The sequence below is a fragment of the Cherax quadricarinatus genome, chromosome 19, assembly GCF_038502225.1.
Source record: "Cherax quadricarinatus isolate ZL_2023a chromosome 19, ASM3850222v1, whole genome shotgun sequence".
NCBI classification, from domain to species: Eukaryota; Metazoa; Arthropoda; class Malacostraca; order Decapoda; family Parastacidae; genus Cherax; species Cherax quadricarinatus.
This window is the reverse complement of record NC_091310.1, coordinates 35998875-36025649: the sequence shown is the minus strand read 5'-3', so window position 1 is coordinate 36025649 and position 26775 is coordinate 35998875. Positions and strand designations below refer to the sequence as shown.

The window sequence follows — 26775 nt, the reverse complement described above, 5'->3', positions numbered from 1 at the left end:
CTCACTGTAAATAAAGCCATAGGTCTCAAGACACTCCCAAGCCAGGGAGCCAAGGCCGGGTCACCACTGGAAAAGACCCGGGCCGGAAGAGTACCGGCGAATCAAGGAGGAAGGAGGAGCAATATTTGCACTAATAACTCATTACAGTTGTGACCGGGTGTGGACGTGTGAATTACTCATTACTTTATAATTTGCTCATGATTGTAACCATGTATAGACATGTAGATGATTCATTACCTTTGTAACTTGTTTATGATTGTGACCAGATCTACCTGGAGTTCATTACCTATGTACGTTGCTCAGCTATCAAAACTTTGGGGTCCAGTCCCTGGACCCATTATGTACCTCTGTAATCCTCTGACTACTGCCCATAGGATAGATATGAGGTGCATAATAAAGATATTAAACTGTTGCATACAGACGACAGTGCTCTGTTAATCTCCTGGAGTATATCTGGAGGGTATTTCTGGGGTTAACGACTCCGCGATCCTGTCCATGACCAGGCCTCATGGTGGATCAAGGTCTAATAAACCAGGCTGTTACTGCTGGCCGCACGCAAACCGACGTACGAACCACAGCCCGGCTGGCTAGGAACTGATTTAGGTACCTGTCCACCTCCCTTTTGAAAGCAGCCAGAGATCTATGAGTAATCCCCCTAATGTATGCTGGGAGGAAGTTGAACAATCTAGGACCCCTGACACTTATTGTGTTGTCTCTTAGCATACTCATGGCACTCCTGCTTTTAATTGGGGGGGGGGGGATATTACACCGCCTGTCGAGTCTTTTACTTTCGTAGGGAGTAATTTCCGTTTGCAAATTTGGGACTAGTCCCTCTAGAATTTTCCAAGTGTATATTATCATGTAGTGACCTGGCCTTGGCTCCCTGGCTTGGGAATGTCTTGAGACCTACGGCTTTATTTACAGTGAGCAAAGCCAGGGTATTTTTCCAGAATGGTTTGTAATATACCACTGAGTTTACCTGGAGACCTGGAGTTTACCTGGAGAGAGTTCCGGGGGGTCAACGCCCCCGCGGCCCGGTCTGAGACCAGGCCTCCTGGTGGATCAGAGCCTGATCAACCAGGCTGTTGCTGCTGGCTGCACGCAAACCAACATACGAGCCACAGCCCGGCTGATCCGGAACTGACTTTAGGTGCTTGTCCAGTGCCAGCTTGAAGACTGCCAGGGGTCTGTTGGTAATCCCCCTTATGTGTGCTGGGAGGCAGTTGAACAGTCTCGGGCCCCTGACACTTATTGTATGGTCTCTTAACGTGCTGAGGATAAAATTCTTTGACATATCTTGAACATTTCTGAGTGAGTTGTTTCTGAATTCATTAATTTTATCGCACCCCAGTACATAATGACGCAAGGTGTAACAATAGTCCATCTGGCAAAGTTTACATTTCGTTTGGTCTAAAATGGGTACCTGGGTGTTAGTCGACTGGTGTGTGTCGCATCCTGCGACAGTGACTTAATTTGCCCGAAATGCTGAGCATAATAAGGGGCTTCCTATATAGCAGTATGTCATTGATGTCAGCTAGGCCTGTATACCATGTACATGTAGTAAATAAAGATATTATTATATTATTATTATTATCTGGTGGTGGTGATTTAACCTGCCAAAGATACTTGTAACCCAGCCGGAGCCGGGCGGTAATGACATCCAAGAGTCTGCTTAGTTCGTTGGATGCACCATAGACATGTACTCACCTAGTTGTGGTTGCAGGGGTCTAGTCACCGCTCCTGGCTCCTCCTGCATGATAGAATGATGATAGATGGATTGACTAGTGTCAATTTCCTTGAGTCTTAAGTCAATAAAATTCAGTTGAAAGTTCTTTTCGTATTATTGTTCTCAAATTGCTAACTTACAAGCCAAGATTGTAATCTACCCCCTCTATAAAAGCATACAATTTATGTATGCAACAGAAGCTTACATTTGACACTAGTGAACATTTAATTCTCATAAAAACAGTAAGGGGCCCAAAATACTACCTTCGGGACCCGCACATTCTATCGGCAGGGGTTCTGATTCTGTATTATTGACCTTAACAATATGTTTCCTGTTCCTCGTGTAGCAGTTAACTACTTGACAATACAACGCTTTGTCTAGAAATTTGGACATCACATTGTGTATACTAATAGGCCTATAGTTACTGACGTCAGATCTACTGTTTTTCTTGAAGATACAAAGGAGTAAATCTGGCTCCTTGAACCCGTCTGGCACGGTATTGGTGGTGATGGACAAGTTTATGTGAGCAATGATGACTATTAGTTCAGAGGTTAGATTAATATTTTTATTATGCACCCCATACCTATCCTGTGGGCGGTGGTCAAAGGATTACAGAGGCACATAATAACTATTAAACTAATTAATTCAGAGACACCATCCTTTAGGAATTTGGCTGGAATGTTATCAGATCCAGTGCTTTTAGTTGGGGTTAACTTAGTAAGTGTGTTTAGGTACAGGTACACACAAGTACAGTTGTCATATCTAGTAACATGTGTGTAAATTACCTAGAATAACAAAAATAGTAAAAAAAAACTGATTATATCTATCTGGGGTCCGCTGGAAGTCATAAAATGCACTTAATAATAGGAAACTGGGGTAATGTCTTTATTACTGTAGTAAGTTTCAGACTTAGTGGAGTCTGTGTTGAAGGTATTTGATGGGGATCTAATAATGTATGTTCAAATCTATTGCTCCATAACATATATCAATATAGAGTAAGAATTAGTGTTGGTCTGCCTGAAATGCCTACGCATGCTAATGACCTTAGTAATTAATACTTTATCACATGTAAACCACATATTGTAGGCTTTACAATGAAATAAACGTTGTCATTGTCATTCACCAGCATCAAGACACCCCTCCAGGAAAGACTATTACGTAAGATTTTTTTGCAATTTGTATGTTACCATGAACTAATTTTTAGGCAAGGGAATCGGACTTTTTTTTCACCCGCGATTTAAACAGTCATTATTTAGTTATCAAATGCATCAGCATGTAAATGTGTAGATTTTATCTGCATAATTATTTATGCTGAGAGTATGATTTTACGTAAATAATACTTATATGTAAGAATTTTCTTATATAATAAGGTTAGGTTCGTATCTGCGCCTCGTGGAGATAAACAAGGGCGATCGAAGATGTCAACAAATACCGAAAAAGTGAGTAAAAAATGGCTCAAAATCCATGAGTAACGAATGGACGGAGACAAATAATTAATCATCTACCCTCTCTTGAAATAATTTCATAAGTGTTAGATCTCGTGAGTATTAATACTCCCACACTTGAGAAAAATAGTTCCTAGAGGGCGGTAACAGTTGAATCATGCATGATGGTTGCTGCCCCGGCACTGTGCCTGGATCCACCTGGCACTGAGTGTAGTGACCTTTGGGGAGGAAGGGGATAGTGCCTTCGTGCTGGCGAGGTGGGCTCTTGATCTAAGGACTTAGACTTATCCTCATCCTTCTCTCGAGTCGAACCTGAATGTTTCCTATTCCCCAAGTGCTGTATGACCCCTCAGGGTTTAGCACTACTCCCCCTGTATTAAAATTAATATTTGGATGAGTAGTAAGTGTGTGTGTTGCTGCAGGATCTCCTTCAGTTGAATGTTAACTCGGTACAGCAACATGATAATAAATAATAATAATAAATTATGGTTTTTTTTTTTAGTTATCCTGGGTAATGTACACATATGTTAATGTGTATGATAATTTATCTAATTGTAGTTGTGTGTAACTACCTAAATAAATATTATTATTATCATTATTATTGTGTATTAATAATATTTATTTATTTTCCAGTAAAATATATATTTGATTCAAGTTTCTTATATGGAAAAAGATCATATTTATGCAAGGCATTTTGGGCAGTATAAGGCACTACTACAAAGTTATGTTCACTATGGTACCATGTTGATTTTGGTTTTTAACCCCTTTCAAAATTTGAGGTTAAATTGTCTAACACAGTGTTAGTAAATTTAGGTAATTCTAAGGGCATTCATCTCAACTGAATGCACTTATCTGGGGTAAAACCATGGGCAAGTTATGTGTCGGCAAATCTAACACCCACTGTCGTTGATGTCTAATAATAAATAGATACCAATTAGTTATTTGTCTGTAGTGGGTTGCATCCTGGGGAAGCACCTAGGACCCCAATGTATATAAGCCATGCTACTTGGCTTTCTTGGGTTATATACCCACTGGGGTTACTAATTCTAATAAAGTCTTCTACTTCTTATTAGATTTCAGTTGTTTCATTTTATCTGACACGTCATGGGTACTCATGGATCAATTGGTAGTGGCCTCAGCTCATACAATGAGGGACAGAAGCTAGGGTTCGGTTCCAACCAAGTGGACATGATGGGCATGTTTCCTTACCCCTGCTTCCCCTATTTATCTAGCAGTCAGTACTAGTACTGAGGATAGTAATGAGACAGAAAAACACACACCAGTAGGGAATACAGTCACAAAAAAACAAGGCAAGCAGAAACCAGGCCTATGCAAATTCTATGCACTTGGTATCTGCAGGCATGGAATATCTAGAAAACAGATGGTATGTGCAGCTTTGACCACCCCAGAAAATGCCTTGCCCATATGACAACAGGAAAATGCAACCTCCCTTCCTGTAAGCTTTTCCACCCTGAAATGTGTCACTCTTCAGTTCAGGAAAGACAATGCTATAACTTACATTGTTAAGCACACCACCTAAAGGGAACAAAAGATACAAAACATCCAGACCATGGAAAAACCTGGGTAGCCACAGCCACTCCAGAGAGAGGGTTTTTAGTGCCAGGAAGGAAAAAAAAATGGCAGGAAATGACAGAAATTGTACACCAACTCTGATCATTTCTGGAGTGGAATCACAGTCAATGGCCTCCACTCCAAAACAACAGATATTAGTCTTCCTGTAGCCAGGATGAAGGGATTTGCAGACAGGAAGATGGTTATCCCTGACTGGAAGTGGGAATGAACCCAACGCTTTCCGGAGTGCTGGGGGTAATTACAGGGTCTAAAGCCAACAATGAACAACAAAATACCTTTCACCCATGGACTGCTTTCTGAGTCAAATGCAATGTTTGTGGTTTTCACAGAGACCCACATAAAGGACCACTTTGACAATGAAACATGGATCCCGGGTTACAACCTATTCCGATGCGACAGAATGAATAGGCAAAAGGGGTGGATTGGCCTGTACATCATAGTCACTTATATGCTTGGAACCACTAAATTCCTCAAATGATGTATGTACATACTGTAGTTGAAGTTTGGGCAGCAACTTCCCAACAATTCCAGGAACAGTTTTTGAAAATTGATCACTGTCTGGAAAATCTTCCAGCTCCTGCCCCCACCATCTTGCTCTTGGGGGATTTCAACCTAAGGCACCTAAAATGGAGGAATGTAGCAAATAATGCTGTAGCAGAGGTAACATTAGGAGGCAGCTCAGATGAAAACTCGCACACACATGAGCTTTTAAATCTTCACCAAATTCACCTTAAACCAGCAAATAATAGAGCGTACAAGACTGGAGAATACACTGGACCTCATCTTCACTAACAATGATGATCTGATACGAAATATTACCATATCAAAAACAATATACTCAGATCACAACATAATAGAGGCACAGACATGTATGTGCAGGGCCCCAGACTGACAAAATGTGATCAGTCACAAGGGAGCCTTCACCAAATTCAACTTTAATAACAAAAACATAAGGTAGGACCAAGTAAACCAGGCCCTAAGTGATATGAACTGGGAAGATAGCCTAAGCAAGATGGCTCCAAACCTGTGTCTAGAAAAAATTAACTCTATGGCACTCAAGGTAAGCTCAAGGCATATTCCTTTAAGGAAAAGGAGATGTAAACTAGAAAGAGAAAGACACTCCCTGTACAGGCGAAGGCAAAGAATAACAGAGCGGCTGAAAGAGACCAATATATCGGTAAGCATAGGGAGCCACTGGTCAGAGAAATAGCAAGCATCGAACTAAAGTTAAAGGAATCTTACAGGAGCCAAGATATGAGGGAAGAACTAAAAGCCATAAATGAAATTGAAAGAAACCCAAAATATTTCTTTTCTTATACCAAAACAAAAGTTGAGAACAACATCCAGTATTGGGCCCTTACTAAAACGAGATGGGTCCTTCACAGATGACAGCAAGGAAATGAGTGAGCTACTCAAGTCCCAATATGACTCGGGTTTTTGGCAATCCGCTAACCAGACAGAATCAATGACCTAAATGAATTTTTTTTGACAGAATTTGGTAGACTTGAACTTATTTGATATTATCCTGATGCCAAATGACTTTGAAAAGGCAATAAATGACATGCCCATGCACTCTGCCCCAGGCCCAGACTCATGGAACTCCATGTTCATCAAGAACTGGAAGAAGCCCCTATCATGTACTTTTAACTTTCCTATGGAGAGGGAGCATGGACACAGGGGTCGTCCCACAGCTGCTAAAAGCAACAGACATAGTCCCACTCCGCAAAGGGAACAATAAAGCAATGGCAAAGAACTACAGATCGATAGCTCTAATGTCTCATATCATAAAAATCTTTGAACGGGTTCTAAGAAGCAAGCTCACAACCCATCTAGATGCCCATCAGTTACACAACCCAGGGCAACATGGGTTTAGAGTAGGTTGTGTCTGTCTGTTCCAACTCTGGACCACTATGACAAGGTCCTGGATGCTCTAGAAGACAAACAAAATACAGATGTAGTATACACAGACTTTGCTAAAGCCTTTGACAAGTGTGACCATGGTGTAATAGCACACAAAATGCATGATAAAGGAATAACAAGAAAAGTTGTTAGATGGATCTATAATTTCCTAACAAACAGAACACAAAGAGTAGTAGTAAACAGAGTAAAGTCTGAGGTGGCTACGGTGAAAAGCTCTGTTCCAAAAGGCACAGTACTCGCTCCCATCCTGTTCCTCATCCTCATATCTGACATAGACAGGGATGTAAGCCACAGCTTTGCAGATGACACCTGAATTTGCATGACAGTGTCCTCCATTGAAGACACTGCAAGACTCCAGGCAGACATCAACCAAATCTTTAAATGGGCTGCAGAAAACAATATGAAGTTCAATGATGAGAAATTTCAATTACTCCAATATGGAAAATGTGAAGAAATTAAAACTATATTTGATTATAAAACAAATTCCAACTATGCAATAGAGCAAAAAACTAATGTAAAAGACCTAGGAGTGATCATGTCAGAGGATCTCACCTTCAAAGGCCAAAACAGTGTATCAATTGCATCTGCTAGAAAAATGACAGGATGGATACTGAGAACCTTCAAAACTAAGGATGCCATGCCCATGATGATGCTCTTCAAGTCGCTTGTTCTATCTAGGCTTGAATATTGCTGCACACTAATAGCACCTTTCAGGGCAGGTGAAATTGCTGACCTAGAAAATGTACAAAGAACCTTCATGGCACACATAACTGATAAAACACCTAGATTACTGGGAACGCTTGAAGTTCCCCAACCTGTACTCCCTAGAGCGCAGGCAGGAGAGATACATAATTATATACACTTTGAAAATCCTAGAGGGATTAGTACCAAACTTGCACACAAAAATCACTCCCTATGAAAGCAAAAGACTTGGCAGACGATGCAACATCCCCACAATGAAAAACGGGTGCCACTAGCATAAGAGACAACACAATAAGTGTCATGGGTCCAAGACTGTTTAACTGCCTTCCAGCATACGTAAGGGGGATTACCAATAGACCCCTGGCTGTCTTCAAGAAGGCACTGGACAGGCACCTAAAGTCAGTACCAGAACAGCCGGGCTGTGGTTCGTATGTCGGGTTGCATGCGGCCAACAGCAAAAGCCTGGTTGATCAGGCCCAGATCCACCATGAGACCTGGTCACAGACCGGGCCTCGGGGGCATTAACCCCCGAAACCCTCTCCAGGTATACTCCAGGTATCTCAGTGTTAGCCAACTGGTATGGGTCACATCCTGTGGGAGGACATTAACCCATTGACTGTTTCGGTCATATATATACGTCTTACGAGCCAATGTGTTTGACGTATATATGTATACTCAAAAATTCTAGCAGCTTCAGATCAAGTGGGAGAAAGCTGGTAGGCCCACATGTGAGAGAATGGGTCTGTGTGGTCAGTGTGTGCAGTATAAAAAATCCTGAAGCACATAGTGCATAATGAGAAAAAAATAACTGACTGTGTTTTTGGATTAAAACGCCAACTTTGAGGTGTATTTTCGTATAGTATTTATTTTTGTATTCTCGTTTTCTTGGTCTCATTTGATAGAATGAAAGACATATTATAGAAATAGAGATGTGATTGGTTTCACTATGAAAAGGACCTTGGAATGCTGCTCAAAGTAGCAGAAATGTTCGATTTTTGCCGATGTTCAAGAGTAAACAGATAACATTGTCCAATAAATGTCCACCTAGCCATTCTGATACACAGTCATGAATGGGTTGATATTATTTATACAATTATTACAATAATGCAGTAGTTTGCATAATAGTAAATCTTCTATTTTTGTGTGAATAAAAATTCAAAATAGAAAGCAAGAGTAATATAAGATAGGCCTGGAGACATGACTGATGAACAGAGAAAATGTTATTTTAATGCTAGGAATGTCTGCATTGTTCATTCTGGACCCTATTTTGAAATTGGCATATTTTTTAATTTGCATGAAATTGGCCAAATTGCTAGTTTCTGACCACTTTATTGGGTAGTTGAAATCGGTAAAGGGCGGCTTCTTGTACTCAGTCGATAGAACAAATGGAGTTCTAAAGAAATAGCTATGAGTTTGGTCGACTGGAACAATAGAATTGGCTGAAAATAGGGCTCAAATTGGGGTGAAATCGCTGATTCGTAAATATCGCCAAGATTGCTAACTTTGTGAGAGCATAATTCCGTAAGTTTTCCATCAGATTTCATACTCTTGGTGTCATTAGCGTTGGGAAAAGATTTTCTATCATTTCATAAGAATTTTTTTTTTTCAAATATGTATTTTGCAACACTGAGAGACACTCTAGGATTGGGGGTTGCGACATTCAAAGAGTTAAAGGACCCCAGTGAAAATAAGCCAGACAGTCTGAGGATATGGCTTTACTGGGTTATCCTGGATTACTCTCTCACCAGGTTAATAATCCAAACAAAACTTTCTGGCTTTTCATTTGTCTTTGTGAATCTTCCTGCTGTGCTCCTACTGTACTCCTTTCTTATATTTTTATTTCCTTTCATATATGTCCAGGATAAACCATACCTTTGTGTTTTTAATTACTACTGTATTTGTTTTTTTTTTTTTTTTAGATTTTTAGTGCCAAGTGGCATGATGAACGATATAAAAGCAAGAAACTGGATTTTATTTGGGTGTTTCTATGAATAGAGCAACATTCTTATACATACCCATTTATGTCTTGATACATTAAAACATTTGCCAATGAAATATATATCATGAAAGAAAAGATATGAATGTTTAAATATTGCTAAAAACAGCTCTAAGTGAAGGGTGTTTATGTGATAAGCACTCATTCAAGGTTCATTTTAATCATGCTTACCTGGAGTATACCTGAAGAGGGTTTTGGGTGTCAATGCCCCCACAGCCCAGTCTGAGACCAGGCCTTGTGGTGGATCAGGGCCTGATCAACCAGGCTGTTACTGCTGGCTGCACACAAACGGATGTACGAACCATAGCCTGGCTGGTCAGGTACTGACTTTTGGTGCTTGCCCAGTGTCTTCTTGAAGACAGCCAGGGGTCTATTGGTAATCCCCCTTATGTATGCTGGGAGGCAGTTGAACAGTCTTGGGCCCTTGACACTTACTGTGTTCTCTTTCAGTGTACTCGTGGCACCCCTGCTTTTCATCGGGGGAATGTTGCATCTCCTGCTGAGTCTTTTGCTTTCATAAGGAGTGATTTTTGTGTGCAAGTTTAGTACTAATCCCTCTAGGATTTTTCAAATGTATATTATCATGTATCTCTTGCCTGCATTCCAGGGAATACAAATCAAGGGACTTCAACTATTCCCAGTAATTTGGGTGCTTTATTGTACTTATGTGTGCCGTGAAAGGCCTTTGTACACTCTCCAGGTCTTCAATTTCTCCTGCCTTGAAGGGAGCAGTTAGTGTACAGCAGTATTCCAGCCTAGGGAAAACAAGTGATTTAACCCCTTGACTGTCGCAATCCCCAATCCTGAAGTGTTTCCTGGTGTCGCAAAATTTCAAAAAAAAAAAAAAAAGAATTTTTCTTATGAAATGATAGAGAATCTTTTCCTTATTGTAATGACACCAAAAACACAAAATTTGATGGAAAACTGACGGAATTACGTTCTCGCGAAGTTAGCGACCTCGGCGATATTTACAAATTGGCGATTTCGCCCACTTTGAGCCCTATTTTCAGCTAATTCCATTGTTCCAGTCGACCAAACTCATAGCTATTTCTTTAGAACTCCATTTTTTCTATCGATTGAGTACAAGAAACTGCCCATTTACCGATTTCAACTACCCAATAACGTGGTCAGAAATTTGCAATTTGGCCAATTTCACGAAAATTAAAAAAATATGACAATTTCAAAATAAGGTCCAGAATGAACAATGCAGACATTCCTGGCTCTAAAATAACAATTTCTTTGTTCATCAGTCACGTCTCCAAGCCCCTCTGATATTACTCTTGCTTTCTATTTTGAATTTTTATTCAAACAAAAAATAGAAGATTTACTGTTATGCAGACTACTGCAATACTGTAATAATTGTATAAATAACATCAACCCATTCATGACTGCATATTAGAATGGCTAGTTGGACATTTATTGGACAATGACATCATTCGTTTACTTTTGAACATCGGCAAAAATCAAACATTTCCCATATTTTGAGCTCCATTTTCAGGTTCTTTTTATAGTAAAATCAATCAAAATCACCTCTATTTCTATAATATGTTTTCCATTCTATCAAATGAGACCAAGAAAACGAGAATACAACCACAAATACTATACGAAAATAGACCACAAAGTCAGCATTTTAATTAAAAAAAATCGGTCGGAGTTTTTGTTTTCTCATGCATTGCATGCTCCAGGATTTTTTTTATATGGTGCACACTGACCACACAGACCCATTCTCTCACATGTGGGCCTACCAGCTTTCTCCTGCTTGATTTGAAGCTGCTAGAATTTATGAGTATATATACGTCAAACACGGTACCTTGTAAGACGTACATATACGACCTCGACAGTCAAAGGGTTAACCCGTAAATGGTCCAAGCAGATCTACGTTCACATTTGTAGTGCTACAAAAGTAGATCTACGTTTTTTTTACATTTTTTTTTTTCAACAAGTCGGTCGTCTCCCACCGAGGCAGGGTGACCCAAAAAAGAAAGAAAATCCCCAAAAAGAAAATACTTTCATCATCATTCAACACTTTCACCACACTCACACATTATCACTGCTTTTGCAGAGGTGCCCAGAATACAACAGTTTAGAAGCATATACGTATAAAGATACACAACATATCCCTCCAAACTGCCAATATCCCAAACCACTCCTTTAAAGTGCAGGCATTGTACTTCCCATTTCCAGGACTCAAGTCCGACTATATGAAAATAACCGGTTTCCCTGAATCCCTTCACTAAATATTACCCTGCTCACACTCCAACAGATCGTCAGGTCCCAAGTATCATTCGTCTCCATTCACTCCTATCTAACACGCTCATGCACGCTTGCTGGAAGTCCAAGCCCCTCGCCCACAAAACCTCCTTTACCCCCTCTTTCCAACCCTTTTGAGGATGACCCCTACCCCTCTTTCCTTCCCCTATAGATTTATATGCTTTCCATGTCATTCTACTTTGATCCATTCTCTCTAAATGACCAAACCACCTCAACAACCCCTCTTCTGCCCTCTGACTAATGCTTTTATTAACTCCACACCTTCTCCTAATTTCCACACTCCGAATTTTCTGCATAATATTTACACCACACATTGCCCTTAGACAGGACATCTCCACTGCCTCCAACCGTCTCCTCGCTGCTGCATTTACCACCCAAGCTTCACATCCATATAAGAGTGTTGGTACTACTATACTTTCATACATTCCCTTCTTTGCCTCCATAGATAACGTTTTTTGACTCCACATATACCTCAACGCACCACTCACCTTTTTTCCCTCATCAATTCTATGATTAACCTCATCCTTCATAAATCCATCCGCTGACACGTCAACTCCCAAGTATCTGAAAACATTCACTTCTTCCATACTCCTCCTCCCCAATTTGATATCCAATTTTTCTTTATCTAAATCATTTGATACCCTCATCACCTTACTCTTTTCTATGTTCACTTTCAACTTTCTACCTTTACACACATTCTCAAACTCATCCACTAACCTTTGCAATTTTTCTTTAGAATCTCCCATAAGCACAGTATCATCAGCAAAAAGTAACTGTGTCAATTCCCATTTTGAATTTGATTCCCCATAATTTAATCCTACCCCTCTCCCGAACACCCTAGCATTTACTTCTTTTACAACCCCATCTATAAATATATTAAACAACCATGGTGACTTTACACATCCCTGTCTAAGACCTACTTTTACCAGGAAGTATTCTCCCTCTCTTCTACACACCCTAACCTGAGCCTCACTATCCTCATAAAAGCTCTTTACAGCATTTAGTAACTTACCACCTATTCCATAAACTATAAAATATAAAATATAACAAAATATAACAAAAAAAAAAAGTAGATCAAAGTTTTTTTTACACATTTTCAAATGTAAAAAACAAAAAGATCTACTTTTTTTACATACTTTCAAATGTTGAAAATACGTATGTACAGTGGACCCTCAACCAGCGATATTAATCCGTTCCTGAGAGCTCATCGTTAGTTAGAATTATCGTTAGTCAAGTTAATTTTCCCCATAAGAAATAATGGAAATCAAATTAATCCGTGCAAGACACCCAAAAGTATTGAAAAAAAAAATTTTATCACATGAAATATTAATTTTAATACACACAAACTGAAGATTACATGCACAGTTACATGACACTTACCTTTATTGAAGATCTGGTGATGATTGATGGGATGGGAGGAGGGGAGAGGTGTTAGTGTTTAGAAGGGGAATCCCCTTCCATTAGCACTTGAGGCAGCAAGTCTTTTTCTGGGGTTACTTCCCTTGTTCTTTTAATGCCACTAGGACCAGCTTCAGAGTCACTGGACTTCTGTCGCACAACATATCTGTCCATAGAGGCCTGTACCTCTCGTTCCTTTATGACTTTCCTAAAGTGGTTCACAACATTGCCAGTGTAATAGTCACCAGCACGGCTTGCAGTAGCTGTGTCAGGGTGATTTTCATCAAAAAAGGTTTGCACTTCAAGCCACTTTGCACTCATTTCCTTTATCTTAGAAGTAGGCAACTTCTTCAATTTCTCTCTCCCCTCCTCCGAAGCAGTTTCCTCAGGTGTGCCCTCTCACTGTTGAAGATGATTTAGCAGCTCATCAGTGGTTAGTTCTTCACTGTCCTCCACCACTAACTCTTCCACATCCTCCCCACAAACCTCCAACCCCAAGGACTTCCCCAATGCCACAATGGATTCCTCAACTGGCATATGATTCTCAGGGTTAGCCTCAAACCCTTCAAAATCCCTTTTGTCTACACATTCTGGCCACAGTTTTTTCCAAGCAGAGTTCAATGTCCTCTTAGTCACTTCCTCCCAAGCCTTACCTATAATGTTTACACAATTGAGGATGGTAAAATGATCTTTCCAAAACTCTCTTAGAGTCAGTTGAGTTTCTGAGGTCACTACAAAGCACCTTTCAAACATAGCTTTTGTGTACAGTTTCTTGAAGTTGGAAATAACCTGCTGATCCATGGGCTGCAGGAGAGGAGTGGTATTAGGAGGCAAAAACTTCACCTTAATGAAGCTCATGTCCCTAGAAAGTCGCTCTGCCAAGTCTGAAGGATGACCAGGAGCGTTGTCTAATACCAGGAGGCACTTAAGGTCTAATTTCTTTTCAATTAGGTAATTTTTCACATTGGGGGCAAATGCATGATGTAACCAGTCATAGAAAAAGTCCCTAGTGACCCATGCTTTACTGTTTGCCCTCCACAGCACACACAAATTAGCCTTGAGGACATTGTTTTTCCTGAACACTCTGGGAGTTTCAGAGTGATACACCAATAAAGGCTTCACTTTGCAATCACCACTAGCATTGGCACACATCAACAGAGTAAGCCTGTCTTTCATAGGCTTATGTCCTGGGAGTGCCTTTTCCTCCTGAGTAATATATGTCCTGCTTGGCATTTTCTTCCAAAACAGGCCTGTTTCGTCACAATTAAACACTTGTTCAGGTTTCAGTCCTTCACTGTCTATGTACTCCTTGAAGTCCTGCACATATTTTTCAGCCGATTTGTGGTCCGAACTGGCAGCCTCACCATGCCTTATCACACTATGAATGCCACTACGCTTCTTAAATCTCTCAAACCAACCTTTGCTGGCCTTAAATTCACTCACATCACTAGTTGCTGGCATTTTTCTAATTAATTCATCATGCAACTTCCTAGCCTTTTCACATATGATCGCTTGAGAGATGCTGTCTCCTGCTATCTGTTTCTCATTTATCCACACCAATAAAAGTCTCCCAACATCTTCTATCACTTGCGATCTCAGTTTCGAAAACATAGTTGCACCTTTGGCAAGAACAGCTTCCTTGATTGCCGTTTTCTTGCCCACAATAGTAGCGATGGTTGATTGGGGTTTATTATACAACCTGACCAGCTCAGAGATACGCACTCCACTTTCATATTTATCAATGATCTCTTTCTTCATCTCCATAGTAATTCTCACCCTTTTTGCTGTAGGGTTGGCACTAGAAGCTTTCTTGGGGTTCATGGTGACTTATTTTGCAGGTGCAATCACTAAAAAGGCTGTGACAATATGAAATGTTCCAGTTGTATGTTTGGAAGCGACCGCGGTGGCTGGCTGGCTTGTAATCACTGGCACCCAAGGGACAAGTGAGGCGCGCTCAGGCCAAAGTGGACGCATATGGTATGGAACGAATAGCGCTGGTCGGGTTTTTAAGCGCTAGTCGAGGCAAAATTTTTGCGTTAAAATGTATCGCTAGTCAGATTTATCGTTAATCGATGCCATCGTTGGTCGAGGGTCCACTGTATATGTTTGGACTGTTTACGGGTTAAAGAGAATCATCATGGGCATCCCTAGTTTTGAAGGTTTTCATTAACCATCCTGTCATTTTTCTAGCAGATGAGGTAGATGCATTGTTGTGGTCTGTGAAGGGTAGATCCTCTGACTATGGCTCCCAGGTACTTCACATTACTTTTTTGCTTTATTGTATGGTTAGAATTTGTTGTATACCCTGATAGAGTTTTAATTTCCTCAAGTTTTCCATATCTGAGTAGTTGAAATTTCTTTTCATTGAACTTCATATTGTTTTGAGTGGCCCATTTGATGATTTTGTCGATGTCCGCTTGGAGTCTTGTGATGTCTACGTTGGAGGACACTGTCATGGCAATTTGGTTGTCATCCACAAAGGAAGACACAGAGCTATGGCTTAAATGTCTATGTCAGATATGGGGATGAGGAGTTGGATGGGAGCGAGTACTGTATCTTGTGGAACAGAACTTTTCACCTTAGCTGCCTAGGACTTTACTCTACTCTTTGTGTTTGTTAAGAAGCTATTGGTCCATCTACCAATTTTTCCTGTTATTCCTTTATCATGCATTTTGTGCTTAGTCACAATGCCTAACCATGCATTTAAATGATACTCCTTATTTAATTTTGATTTTATTTAACTGCTTCCCTTACCATTTTTTTTTTCTTTGGAGTCCTAAACCACTCTTATCATTGTTTCACATTGGCTGCACATATTGAATTTTGTCACATTAAAATTTCTCCATAAAATCCTGTGAGAATCTACAGAATATCTTGTGACCTGCCTCCACCCACCCTTCTGTAAATCATCCTTAGTGGCAGCCACCCCCACACCAGTTGGCTCATTGACTGTGTTTTCATTTTTATCTAATACATGTACGTATTGGTTAAACAAAGGGTTGTCACATATCTAGCATGGTAAACTATTTGAATGTTGAATATGATAACTTTCACTGCAGTAACTTAAAAATAGCTTCCATTGCAATTTATTGTGATATGGTAGACTATCAATACTAGCAGATAAATTAGCGTGTGACTTTTATATTATCTAACTTATCTCGGGTTCTATTAAGACAGTAGGTTAGTAAGCCACACCCCACCTACCCCATGCTGGGGTAGGTGATGAGTAAGTCCTCTAGTATGCACTACCATGTAGTGATTCTTTGGTTTTTAAATGAGGTGTAAACTCTTTCTCCAGTATACTGGAGGATATTTATCATGTGAAGGGTAATTATCTGATTAATACCATGTTGAGAGACACTGTGCCATTTCTTGACAAATAAGCTCCACCACCACCACCACCACCACCACCACCTTGATTGTCCTACTGCAATCAAACCATATCAGTGACATTATTACATATTGTAATTTGATTTGCAGGTAACTGAATTAAGAGAAAGAGGAAATGAGTGTGTCCGGGCTGGTAATTATGCAGAGGCAATAATACATTATTCACATGCCATCAAGAGTGATAGTTCCTCTCCGCAACTCTACAGTAACCGTTCCTATGCTTTCCTCAAACTTCAGCAATATTACCATGCACTTGAAGATGCCAATGAAGCTATCCGACTTGATCCTGGGTGGGCAAAGGTAAGGCATTTTCAGATATATATTTGGCAATGGATATAATTAGAGTATTGTGTGCATAAAAAAACTGACACTACAACATTTACGTTAAAAACTAATGATGTGCAAAAAGTGTACATTATACTGTATTTTAAAGTTAATAAAATGACACTATTTTGTTGACTTAATCTCTAAATATTAAAATAGAATTACACGAGTTATGGTATACTGTGCTGAATTGGTGGTACAATGTATAACATCTTATTTCTCCTAATATAACTTCATTTTGAAATAGAAAAAAGATCTTTGTGATGGAGAACATGGGGGTAAACCATTTTGGAATATGTCACACCAGTCTCTACCTATTGCTCACCTCTGAGTATGGTCTGTTATGCATAATTAAGTCACAGTTTGCCACTGTTCAAACTATCTTTAGCTAAATGTTGTAGTGTGCAGCCATCAGTTAAAACATGTGTGAAGCATATCAACTAATTGGCTTTTGGAAGCAAAAGGCTTGAGGAGGAGGTGAAAACCTGTGCACACCATGGTGCAAGGCTGAGTTTTCTGTTCTGAGATCAGCAAGATACTGAAAAATGATTATTGAGTGAATAAAAGGCTTGATACTGTCTGGTGTGAATATTATACAGAGAATTAAGAGTGTGGAAACTAGATGATGTGGGGCTGCAAAAAGTATAATTCAGAAAGCAGAGAAAGGGTTGTTGAGATAGTTTGGCTATTTAGAAAAGATGACAGAATAGGATGAGAGAAGGTGCATCAATTCGGTCATCCCAAGACATTACCTGAACTAAAGTCCTGGAGGTGGAATGTACAATGCTTGCACCCTGAAGGAGGGGTGGGGATATTTGCAAATTGAAGGGGCATCTGAACTGTGGTATCTGCCTGCTTCTGGAATGACAGTGATAGAGTGAATGATGATTAAACTGTTTCTTCTATTTGGGGTCACCCTACCTCAGTGGTAGACGAATGTTGTGTTAAAAAATATTGCCATTATTGTTATTAATAAATATTAAATAAATTTATAAATTTTTAATATATTTTATCATAGAAAAGCTAGTGTGGTAAGATAAAAATCAGTCGTATTCTTATTTTTCAGGGATATTTTCGACGAGGAGAGGTTGAGTTTGCTACTAGTCACTTTGGCCAGGCATTGGAGTCATACCGTCGGGCATCCCAGTTGCAGAATGACCCAACATTACTGGAGTGTGTTTTGAGAGCAAACAGGGAAATGACTCGCCAACAAAAGGTACTATACTAAGGGAACATGCAAACCTGTTCTAAGTTTTGGGAAATAAAATATCTGGGCTGTCTCTTACTTCTTCATGTGATCATTCACCTTTTCTTTCTCACTCATGGCTTGATAATGTTGATAATGTTGTTCAAGACAGAAGACTGATACATCTAAGGTTTCCTTTCTAAATTGTCGATTAGCTGTAAATTGTTCCAATGATGATATTGTGATTTATTTTACAGTAGTGTTACTAGTTGTATAGCTTTCAGGAAAAGTGTTATAGGTTGGCATTGAAAAATATGAATCAGGTGATATAATTTGTTGTGATTTTACAGGTAGACCAACAGACACCCTGGGTTGGTGCAGGTATTGGACTCATCCTTGGTGTGTTGGTTGTTGTAGGAGATGCAATCATTGCTAAGGAATCAGTTCTCACAGTAAGTTCTCTGTGTGCTATGTATGTTGGTATCATTTTCACCTACAGCTGTAATCATCTGAAGCACAATTTTGGTTGCCATTAATATTAACTCGTGTTGGAAACTAGCAATGCTGCTTAATAAATTTGTTAAGGATGTGTAACCCCTTCTCCTGTATAAATTAATAAATTTAAAAGGAAAAACCTTTGTTTTTCTTTTGAGGTCACCCTGCCTCGGTGAGATACAGCTAGTTTGTTGAGAAAAATATACTTTATAATTTTTGTCTCAGAAGATACACCCAGTGCCTGCTTGCTTGTGTATTAAAAAAAGTATGAAATAATTATGCATTGTATTGACATGTTGTAAATAAAGACCTTTATAAAGAGATTGAACAGCAGAAATAGAAAAAATATAAGTTTGCAGTTATAAAAGATTTAAGAAATAATGGTTTTGAAGAACTGAGTATATTACTTGACCTTCATTTGTACTGGAATATTGTTTAATTCCATTTATAAAGAATTAAAAAATTACAAGGTAATGAATCTGACATGAAAGGGGGATTGGCACAGTTGCTCATTTGCTGATAACCCAGTGGTTTTGGTAGATTCCAAAGGGATGTTGCATAAGTTGGTGGAGTAGTAAAGTCCGAGGCAGCTACGGTGAAAAGCTCTGTCCCACAAGGCACAGTACTAGCTCCCATCTTGTTCCTCATCCTCATATCCGACATAGACAAGGATGTCAGCCACAGCACCGTGTCTTCCTTTGCAGATGACACCCGAATCTGCATGACAGTGTCTTCCATTGCAGACACTGAAAGGCTCCAGGCGGACATCAACCAAATCTTTCAGTGGGCTGCAGAAAACAATATGAAGTTCAACGATGAGAAATTTCAATTACTCAGATATGGTAAACATGAGGAAATTAAATCTTCATCAGAGTACAAAACAAATTCTGGCCACAAAATAGAGCGAAACACCAACGTCAAAGACCTAGGAGTGATTATGTCGGAGGATCTCACCTTCAAGGACCATAACATTGTATCAATCGCATCTGCTAGAAAAATGACAGGATGGATAATGAGAACCTTCAAAACTAGGGAGGCCAAGCCCATGATGACACTCTTCAGGTCACTTGTTCTATCTAGGCTGGAATATTGCTGCACTCTAACAGCACCTTTCAAGGCAGGTGAAATTGCCGACCTAGAAAATGTACAGAGAACTTTCACGGCGCGCATAACGGAGATAAAACACCTCAATTACTGGGAGCGCTTGAGGTTTCTAAACCTGTATTCCCTGGAACGCAGGAGGGAGAGATACATGATTATATACACCTGGAAAATCCTAGAGGGACTAGTACCAAACTTGCACACGAAAATCACTCACTACGAAAGCAAAAGACTTGGCAGACGATGCACCATCCCCCCAATGAAAAGCAGGGGTGTCACTAGCACGTTAAGAGACCATACAATAAGTGTCAGGGGCCCGAGACTGTTCAACTGCCTCCCAGCACACATAAGGGGGATTACCAACAGACCCCTGGCAGTCTTCAAGCTGGCACTGGACAAGCAACTAAAGTCAGTTCCTGATCAGCCGGGCTGTGGCTCGTACGTTGGTTTGCGTGCAGCCAGCAGCAACAGCCTGGTTGATCAGGCGCTGATCCACCAGGAGGCCTGGTCACAGACCGGGCCGCGGGGGCGTTGACCCCCGAAACTCTCTCCAGGTAAACTCCAGGTAAACTCCAGGTAGTTTAGGAGGGTGTATAAAAGAAGGAAGTTAATCCTTAAACTGTCCAAATGTAGATCTATGTTTGCACTGCTAGCGCTCCAGACGTAGATCTGCTTTTTTTTATAAGCTTTCAAATGTAAAAAAAAAAAATAGATCTACGTTTGGAGCGCTAGCGGTGCAAACGTAGATCAACGTCTGGACAATTTAAGGGTTAAAAATGAATGTAGAGAAGAATAAGGTGATAAGAGTAAGAAAAAAATTTTGGTAATGAAAGATTTTATATTAGACTGAACAGAGGGAGTACAGAGAAATCAAGTGTATTTACATATATGTATAGGAGTGGATGTGTCAGCAGATGAGTCTATGGAACATGTGAATCGTAGAAAAGTTGGAATCTATGGAAAGAAAACAGTGTATCAATGGATGCCGAAAAGCAAGTGTACTAGAATATAGTAGTAGTGCTAACACTATTGAATGTGAGGCATTGCAGTGAGGAGAGGGTTGAAGACACTAGCGATGTTGCATTTGAGCTCAGTGTGTGTAATGCTAATATGCAGAGAATAACCTAGCCTTTTTAACATATCACTACAAACTGGCATAGTGCTGGATAAGTGAAAAATGGCAAATGTAGTACCTAACTACAAAGCAGGAGACAGGTTGTTAACTGTGAATAATAGACCATTTAGCCTAACCACCATTGTGGGAAATTTGATGGAATCAGTGATTGCTGAGTCTATTCAAGGCATAAATTGACCAATGAATCTCGGCGCAGTTTCTCCACACCAGAGATTGTTGAGGAAAGTAGAGGCTCACCAAATATGAAGGGAAGTTTTTTCCTGAATAGAGGCATTGTTGAGAGATAGACAACAGAGAGTTTGCATAAATGGAGAGAAATCAGAGTTGGGTATGCATCACAGGCAGTGTTCCACAGGGCATTTTGTTGTTCACAATATACATAAACAATGAACAATGAAGGAATATATAGTGAAATAAGCAAGGTTGTCGATGACACCAAAATAGGCAATTGGATTAATTTTGATGAGGACACTAGATTGCTACAGGAAGATCTGGATAGATTGATGCAGTGGTTGGAGAAGTGGCAGATGCAGTTTAATTTAGAAAAATTGAAGTTCTAAGTTTTGGAAAATAACCATGACACTTATGAACTAAATAATGTATATCTTAATCATTCTGAGTGCAAAAAAAAAAAAAAAAAGATTTGGGGGTTCTGGTTAGCAGTAATCTAAAACCAAGACAACAGTTTATAAGTGTTTGTAATAAAGCTAATGGAATTCTTCGTTTCATATCAGAAAGTATAAATAACAGGAATCCCCAGGTTATACTTCAACCCTATATCATTAGTTTAGCCTCATTTACATTATGCCATGCAGTTCTGGCCTCTGTATTACAGAATGACATAACTTTGCTAGAAAACACACATAAAAGGATGACAAAGTTGATCCCATGTATCAGAAATCCTTCCTACAAGGATACACTGAAGGCACTGAATCTGCACTCTCTAGAGTGGTACAGAATTGGGGGAGATATGATTCAGGTAGTATATAAGGAAGACAGGAATAAATAAAGGGGATATAAATAGCATGCCAAAATCATCTAACCAAAACAGGATTTGTTCAGTGGGTTAAAGTTGGGAAAATTTAGATTTAAAAAGGATATAGGAAAGCATTGGCTTCTTAATAGAATTGTGGATGAGTGGAACAAATTCCTGAGTAGCATCATTGAAGCAAAAACCATGTGTAGCTTGATAAATAGGTTAGACATGTACATGAGTGAGTGTGAGTTGGACCTACCTAGCATGAGCCAGATGGCCTGCTGCAGTGCTCCTTTCTTATGTTATTATGGACAAATTGTAAGATGGTTGGGTGGTGTGAAAGGTATAATTCATATAGTAGATGGGATATTAAGATGATTTAGATATTTAGAAAGGATGGTAAAAAAATAGGATGACCAAGAGGGTGTATAAATCCAGGGATGGATGGAGGGTTAGGGGATATCCTCCAAAGGGTTAGGAAGAGGATGTGAAGGAAAGTTTGAACAGTAGGAGTTTGAGTATTCAGCAGGCATGAGTGAGCACGTTAGATTGGAGTGGGTGGAGACCATCAGTTTTTGGGTTTGAAGCTTTTGGATTGTGAGCAATGTATTATCTGTAATGGGATCCAGGAGGCATTACAGTTCATTTGAATTGTGATGTCCATGCACTTTTTAGTAAGGCAACAAGGAAATCAGTGGTGAATGTGTCTTTCATTGGGTCACCCTTTCTTCGTTGAGATATGGCCAGTGGTTCAAGTTTTTCTTCAGAATTTGAGAAATTTAGCCTGGTCACTAATTGTAGGGTTGCAATATTTCCTGATGTATTATTTAATTGTTATTATCATTATTATTACTTTTTTTTTGCAGCACCCTATCCTTCAGTCAGTTGTTACGATCATGTTTTCACTGCTGGGCTTGGGACTTGGTTTTTGCTACAGAATATATAATCAGAATCAGCGAAAGGCATTATTAGAGCCTCCACTTGACTTTTTAGGTAAGTAATATTAGATTTCCATTGCTTATAGTTGTGCATTGAAATAACAATGCAAATAGTAAGGAATGAGAGCATGTGATGTTAAGTAGATGATCCTAATTGGACATGCATATGTGTGTGTGTGTGTGTGTGTGTGTGTGTGTGTGTCTCATAAATATGCAAGATTACAGGCATTCTTGCTACTTCTACTTACACTTAGGTCACACTACACATACATGTACACATTTATTTATACACACTCATCTGAGTTTTCTTTGATTTTATCTTAATAGTTCTTGGTCTTATTAATTTTCCTCTTATATCCATGGGGAAGTGGAATAAGAATCTTTCCTCCGTAAGCCATGCGTGTTGTAAAAGTCAACTAAAATGCCGGGAACAATGGGCTAGTAACCCCTTTTCCTGTAAAGATTACTAAAAAGAATAAGAAGAAGAAAATTGTCAAAGTGGGAAGTCTGAATGTGCGTGGATGTTGTGCAGATGATAAGAAAGAGATGATTGTGGATGTTATGAATGAGAAGAAGCTGGATGTCCTGGCTTTAAGTGAAACAAAGCTGAAGGGGGTGGGAGAGTTTCAGTGGAGAGGAATAAATGGGATTAGGTCAGGGGTTTCAAATAGAGTTAGAGCTAAAGAAGGAGTAGCAATAATGTTGAAGGATAAGCTATGGCAGGAAAAGAGGGACTATAAATGTATTAATTCAAGGATTATGTGGAGTAAAATAAAGATTGGATGTGAAAAGTGGGTTATAATAAGCGTGTATGCACCTGGAGAAGAGAGAAGTGTAGATGAGAGAGAGATATTTTGGGAAATGTTGAGTGAATGCGTGGGGAGTTTTGAATCAAGTGTGAGAGTAAGGGATTTCAATGCTAAAGTGGGTAAAAATGTTATGGAGGGAGTAGTAGGTAAATTTGGGGTGCCAGGGGTAAATGTAAATGGGGAGTCTTTAATTGAGCTATGTGTAGAAAGAGATTTGGTAATATGTAATATATATTTTATGAAAAAGAGGATAAATAAATATACAAGGTATGATGTAGCACATAATGAAAGTAGTTCGTTAGATTATGTATTGGTGGATAAAAGGTTGATGGGTAGGCTCCAGGATGTACATGTTTATAGAGGGGCAACTGATATATCGGATCATTATTTAGTTGTAGCTACAGTTAGAGTAAGAGGTAGATGGGACATGAGGAAAATGGCAACAACAAGTAAGAGGGAGGTGAAAGTGTATAAACTAAGGGAGGAGGAGGTTCGGGTGAGATATAAGCAACTATTGGCAGAAAGGTGGGCTGGTGCATGTATGACTAGTGGGGAGGGGGGGTTGAAGAGGGTTGGAATAGTTTTAAAAATGCAGTATTAGAATGTGGGGCAGAAGTTTGTAGTTATAGGAGGGTGGGTGCAGGAGGAAAGAGTGATTGGTGGAATGATGAAGTAAAGAGTGTGATAAAAGAGAAAAAGGTAGCTTATGAGAGGTTTTTACAAAGCAGAAGTGTTATAAGAAGAGCAGAGTATATGGAGAGTAGAAGAAAGGTGAAGAGAATTGTGAGAGAGTGCAAAAGGAGAGCAGATGATAGAGTGGGAGAGGCACTGTCAAGAAATTTTGATGAAAATAAGAAAAAATTTTGGAGTGAGATAAACAAGTTAAGAAAGCCTAGGGAACAAAAGGATTTGTCAGTTAAAATCAGAGTACAGAGTTAGTAGATGGGGAGCTGGAGGTATTGGGTAGATGGCAGGAATATTTTGAGGAACTTTTAAATGTTGAGGAAGAAAGGGAGGAGGTAATTTTATGCACTGGTCAGGGAGGTATAACATCTTTTAGGAGTGAAGAAGAGTAGGATGTGAGTGTGGAGAGGTGCGTGGGGCATTACGTAGAATGAAAGGGGGTAAAGCAGCTGGAACTGATGGGATCATGACAGAAATGTTAAAGGCAGGGGGGGAATATAGTGTTGTAGTGGTTGATATTTTTGTTTAATAAATGTATGAAAGAGGGGAAGGTACCTAGGGATTGGGAGAGAGCTTGTATAGTTCCTTTATATAAAGGGAAGTGGGACAAAAGAGATTGTAGAAATTATAGGGGAATAAGTTTACTGAGTATACCAGGACAAGTGGGGAAGGTACCTAGGGATTGGGAGAGAGCTTGTATAGTTCCTTTATATAAAGGGAAGTGGGACAAAAGAGATTGTAGAAATTATAGGGGAATAAGTTTACTGAGTATACCAGGAAAAGTGTACGGTAGGGTTATTATTGAAAGAATTACGTATAGGTAAGACTGAGAGTAGGATTTCAGATGAGCAAGGAGGCTTTTGAGTGGGTAGGGGATGTGTAGATCAAGTGTTTGCATTGAAGCATATATGTGAACAGTATTTAAATAAAAGTAGGGAAGTTTTCATTGCATTTATAGATTTAGAAAAGGCATAAGATAGAGTGGATAGGGGAGCAGTGTGGCAGATGTTGCAAGTACAGTGGACCCCCGGTTAACGATTTTAATCCGTGCAAGAGGGCTCATCGTTATGCGAAATAATCGTTATGCGAATGAATTTTCCCCATAAGAAATAATGGAAATAAAATTAATCCGTGCAAGACGCCCAAAAGTATGAAAAAAATTTTTTTTTACCACATGAAATGTTAATTTTAATACACACAAACTGAAAAAGGCATGCACAATTACATGACACTTACTTTTATTGAAGATCTGGTGATGATTGATGGGATGGGAGGAGGGGAGAGCATTATCTTCTTACTGTTTAGAAGGGGAATCCCCTTCCATTAGGACTTGAGGTAGCAAGTCCTTTTCTGGGGTTACTTCCCTTCTTCTTTTAATGCCACTAGGACCAGCTTGAGAGTCACTGGACCTCTGTCGCACAACAAATCTGTCCATAGAGCTCTGTACCTCCCGTTCCTTCAAGACTTTCCTAAAATGGGCCATAACATTGTCATTGAAATAGTCACAAGCACGGCTTGCAACAGCTGTGTCAGGGTGATTTTCATCTATAAAGGTTTGCAGTTCAACCCACTCTGCACACATTTCCTTAATCTTTGAAGTAGGCACAATGGATTCCACAACTGGCATAGGCTTCTCAGGGTTAGCCCCAAACCCTTCAAAATCTTTCTTAATTTCCATACTAATTCTCACCCTTTTTACCACAGGGTTGGCACTAGAAGCTTTCTTGGGGCCCATGGTCACTTATTTTCCAGAAACAGCACCGAAAATACTGTAATAATACGAAATATTCCGAGTGTATGCTTGGATGTTACCGCGGAGGCTGGCTGGTAAACAATGGGACGGAGCGGCACATGTGAGGCTGGCTGAGGGCACATTGGACGCGTCTCGGACGAAAATCGGTATGCGGGTTTTTAATCGGTATGCGGGGCAAAAATTTTGCGATAAAAGTAATCGTTATGCAGAAAAATCGCTATGCGATGCCATCGTTATGCGGGGGTCCACTGTATATGGAATAGGTAGTAAATTACTAAATGCTGTAAAGAGTTTATATAAGGATAGTGAGGCTCAGGTTAAAGCTTATCTAAAAGGTTGTATGTTTACCACAAGAGAACATTACCTGCAGTGCATGCTTATTACTGCACTATCACTGACACACACTATTAATAATTTTACAAATTAGAGATGAAATCCTCCAAAGAAGGTATATTATGTTTGAGATGTAAAGAATATTATTGCTGTTTGCAGATACTGTACCCATTAGTGCTATATAATGTAAGGACAAAAGTTTTTAATTGAATTTCAATATTAGGTATTGACGATGGGGATGCTAGAAATGGAGTGAGTGGAGCAAGAGAAAAAGTTGGCAGTGGAGATGAGGGTGAGGAGCGACGCCATCACCCACGGTACAACAAGGCCCAGGCTCGTCACCGCTACAAGAAAGGCAAATCGTAGAGAATCGCCCAGCCAGTAATAGAATTTGTTTTATGTAATTATAGAAGAATATGGGATTTTTAAGTGATCTACTTAAGGTATGCACATTTTTTCAAATGTGAAAATATGTTCATTTACACTATTTCATGCTCAGAAAGGGTTAAGAAATAAATTCAGGGTATAACATAAAATACAAAATTTTTTGTTACAGCTCATTATAATCTTTGTGCAAATTTTAATAAATAGCTAAGAATT

The 26775-nt window shown here is 39.5% G+C and overlaps 1 protein-coding gene across 1 annotated transcript; it reads left to right on the top strand.

Moving 5' to 3' along the window:
* The first annotated feature begins 3054 nt into the window (after window positions 1-3054).
* On the top strand, window positions 3055-26775 carry LOC128688318 (uncharacterized). The gene is made up of 6 exons (XM_053776088.2): window positions 3055-3165; window positions 16532-16741; window positions 17832-17981; window positions 18302-18403; window positions 22525-22651; window positions 26399-26775. Exons 1-6 carry the CDS (start codon window positions 3145-3147, stop codon window positions 26539-26541), a joined length of 753 nt encoding a protein of 250 aa, XP_053632063.1. The 5' UTR covers window positions 3055-3144; the 3' UTR covers window positions 26542-26775.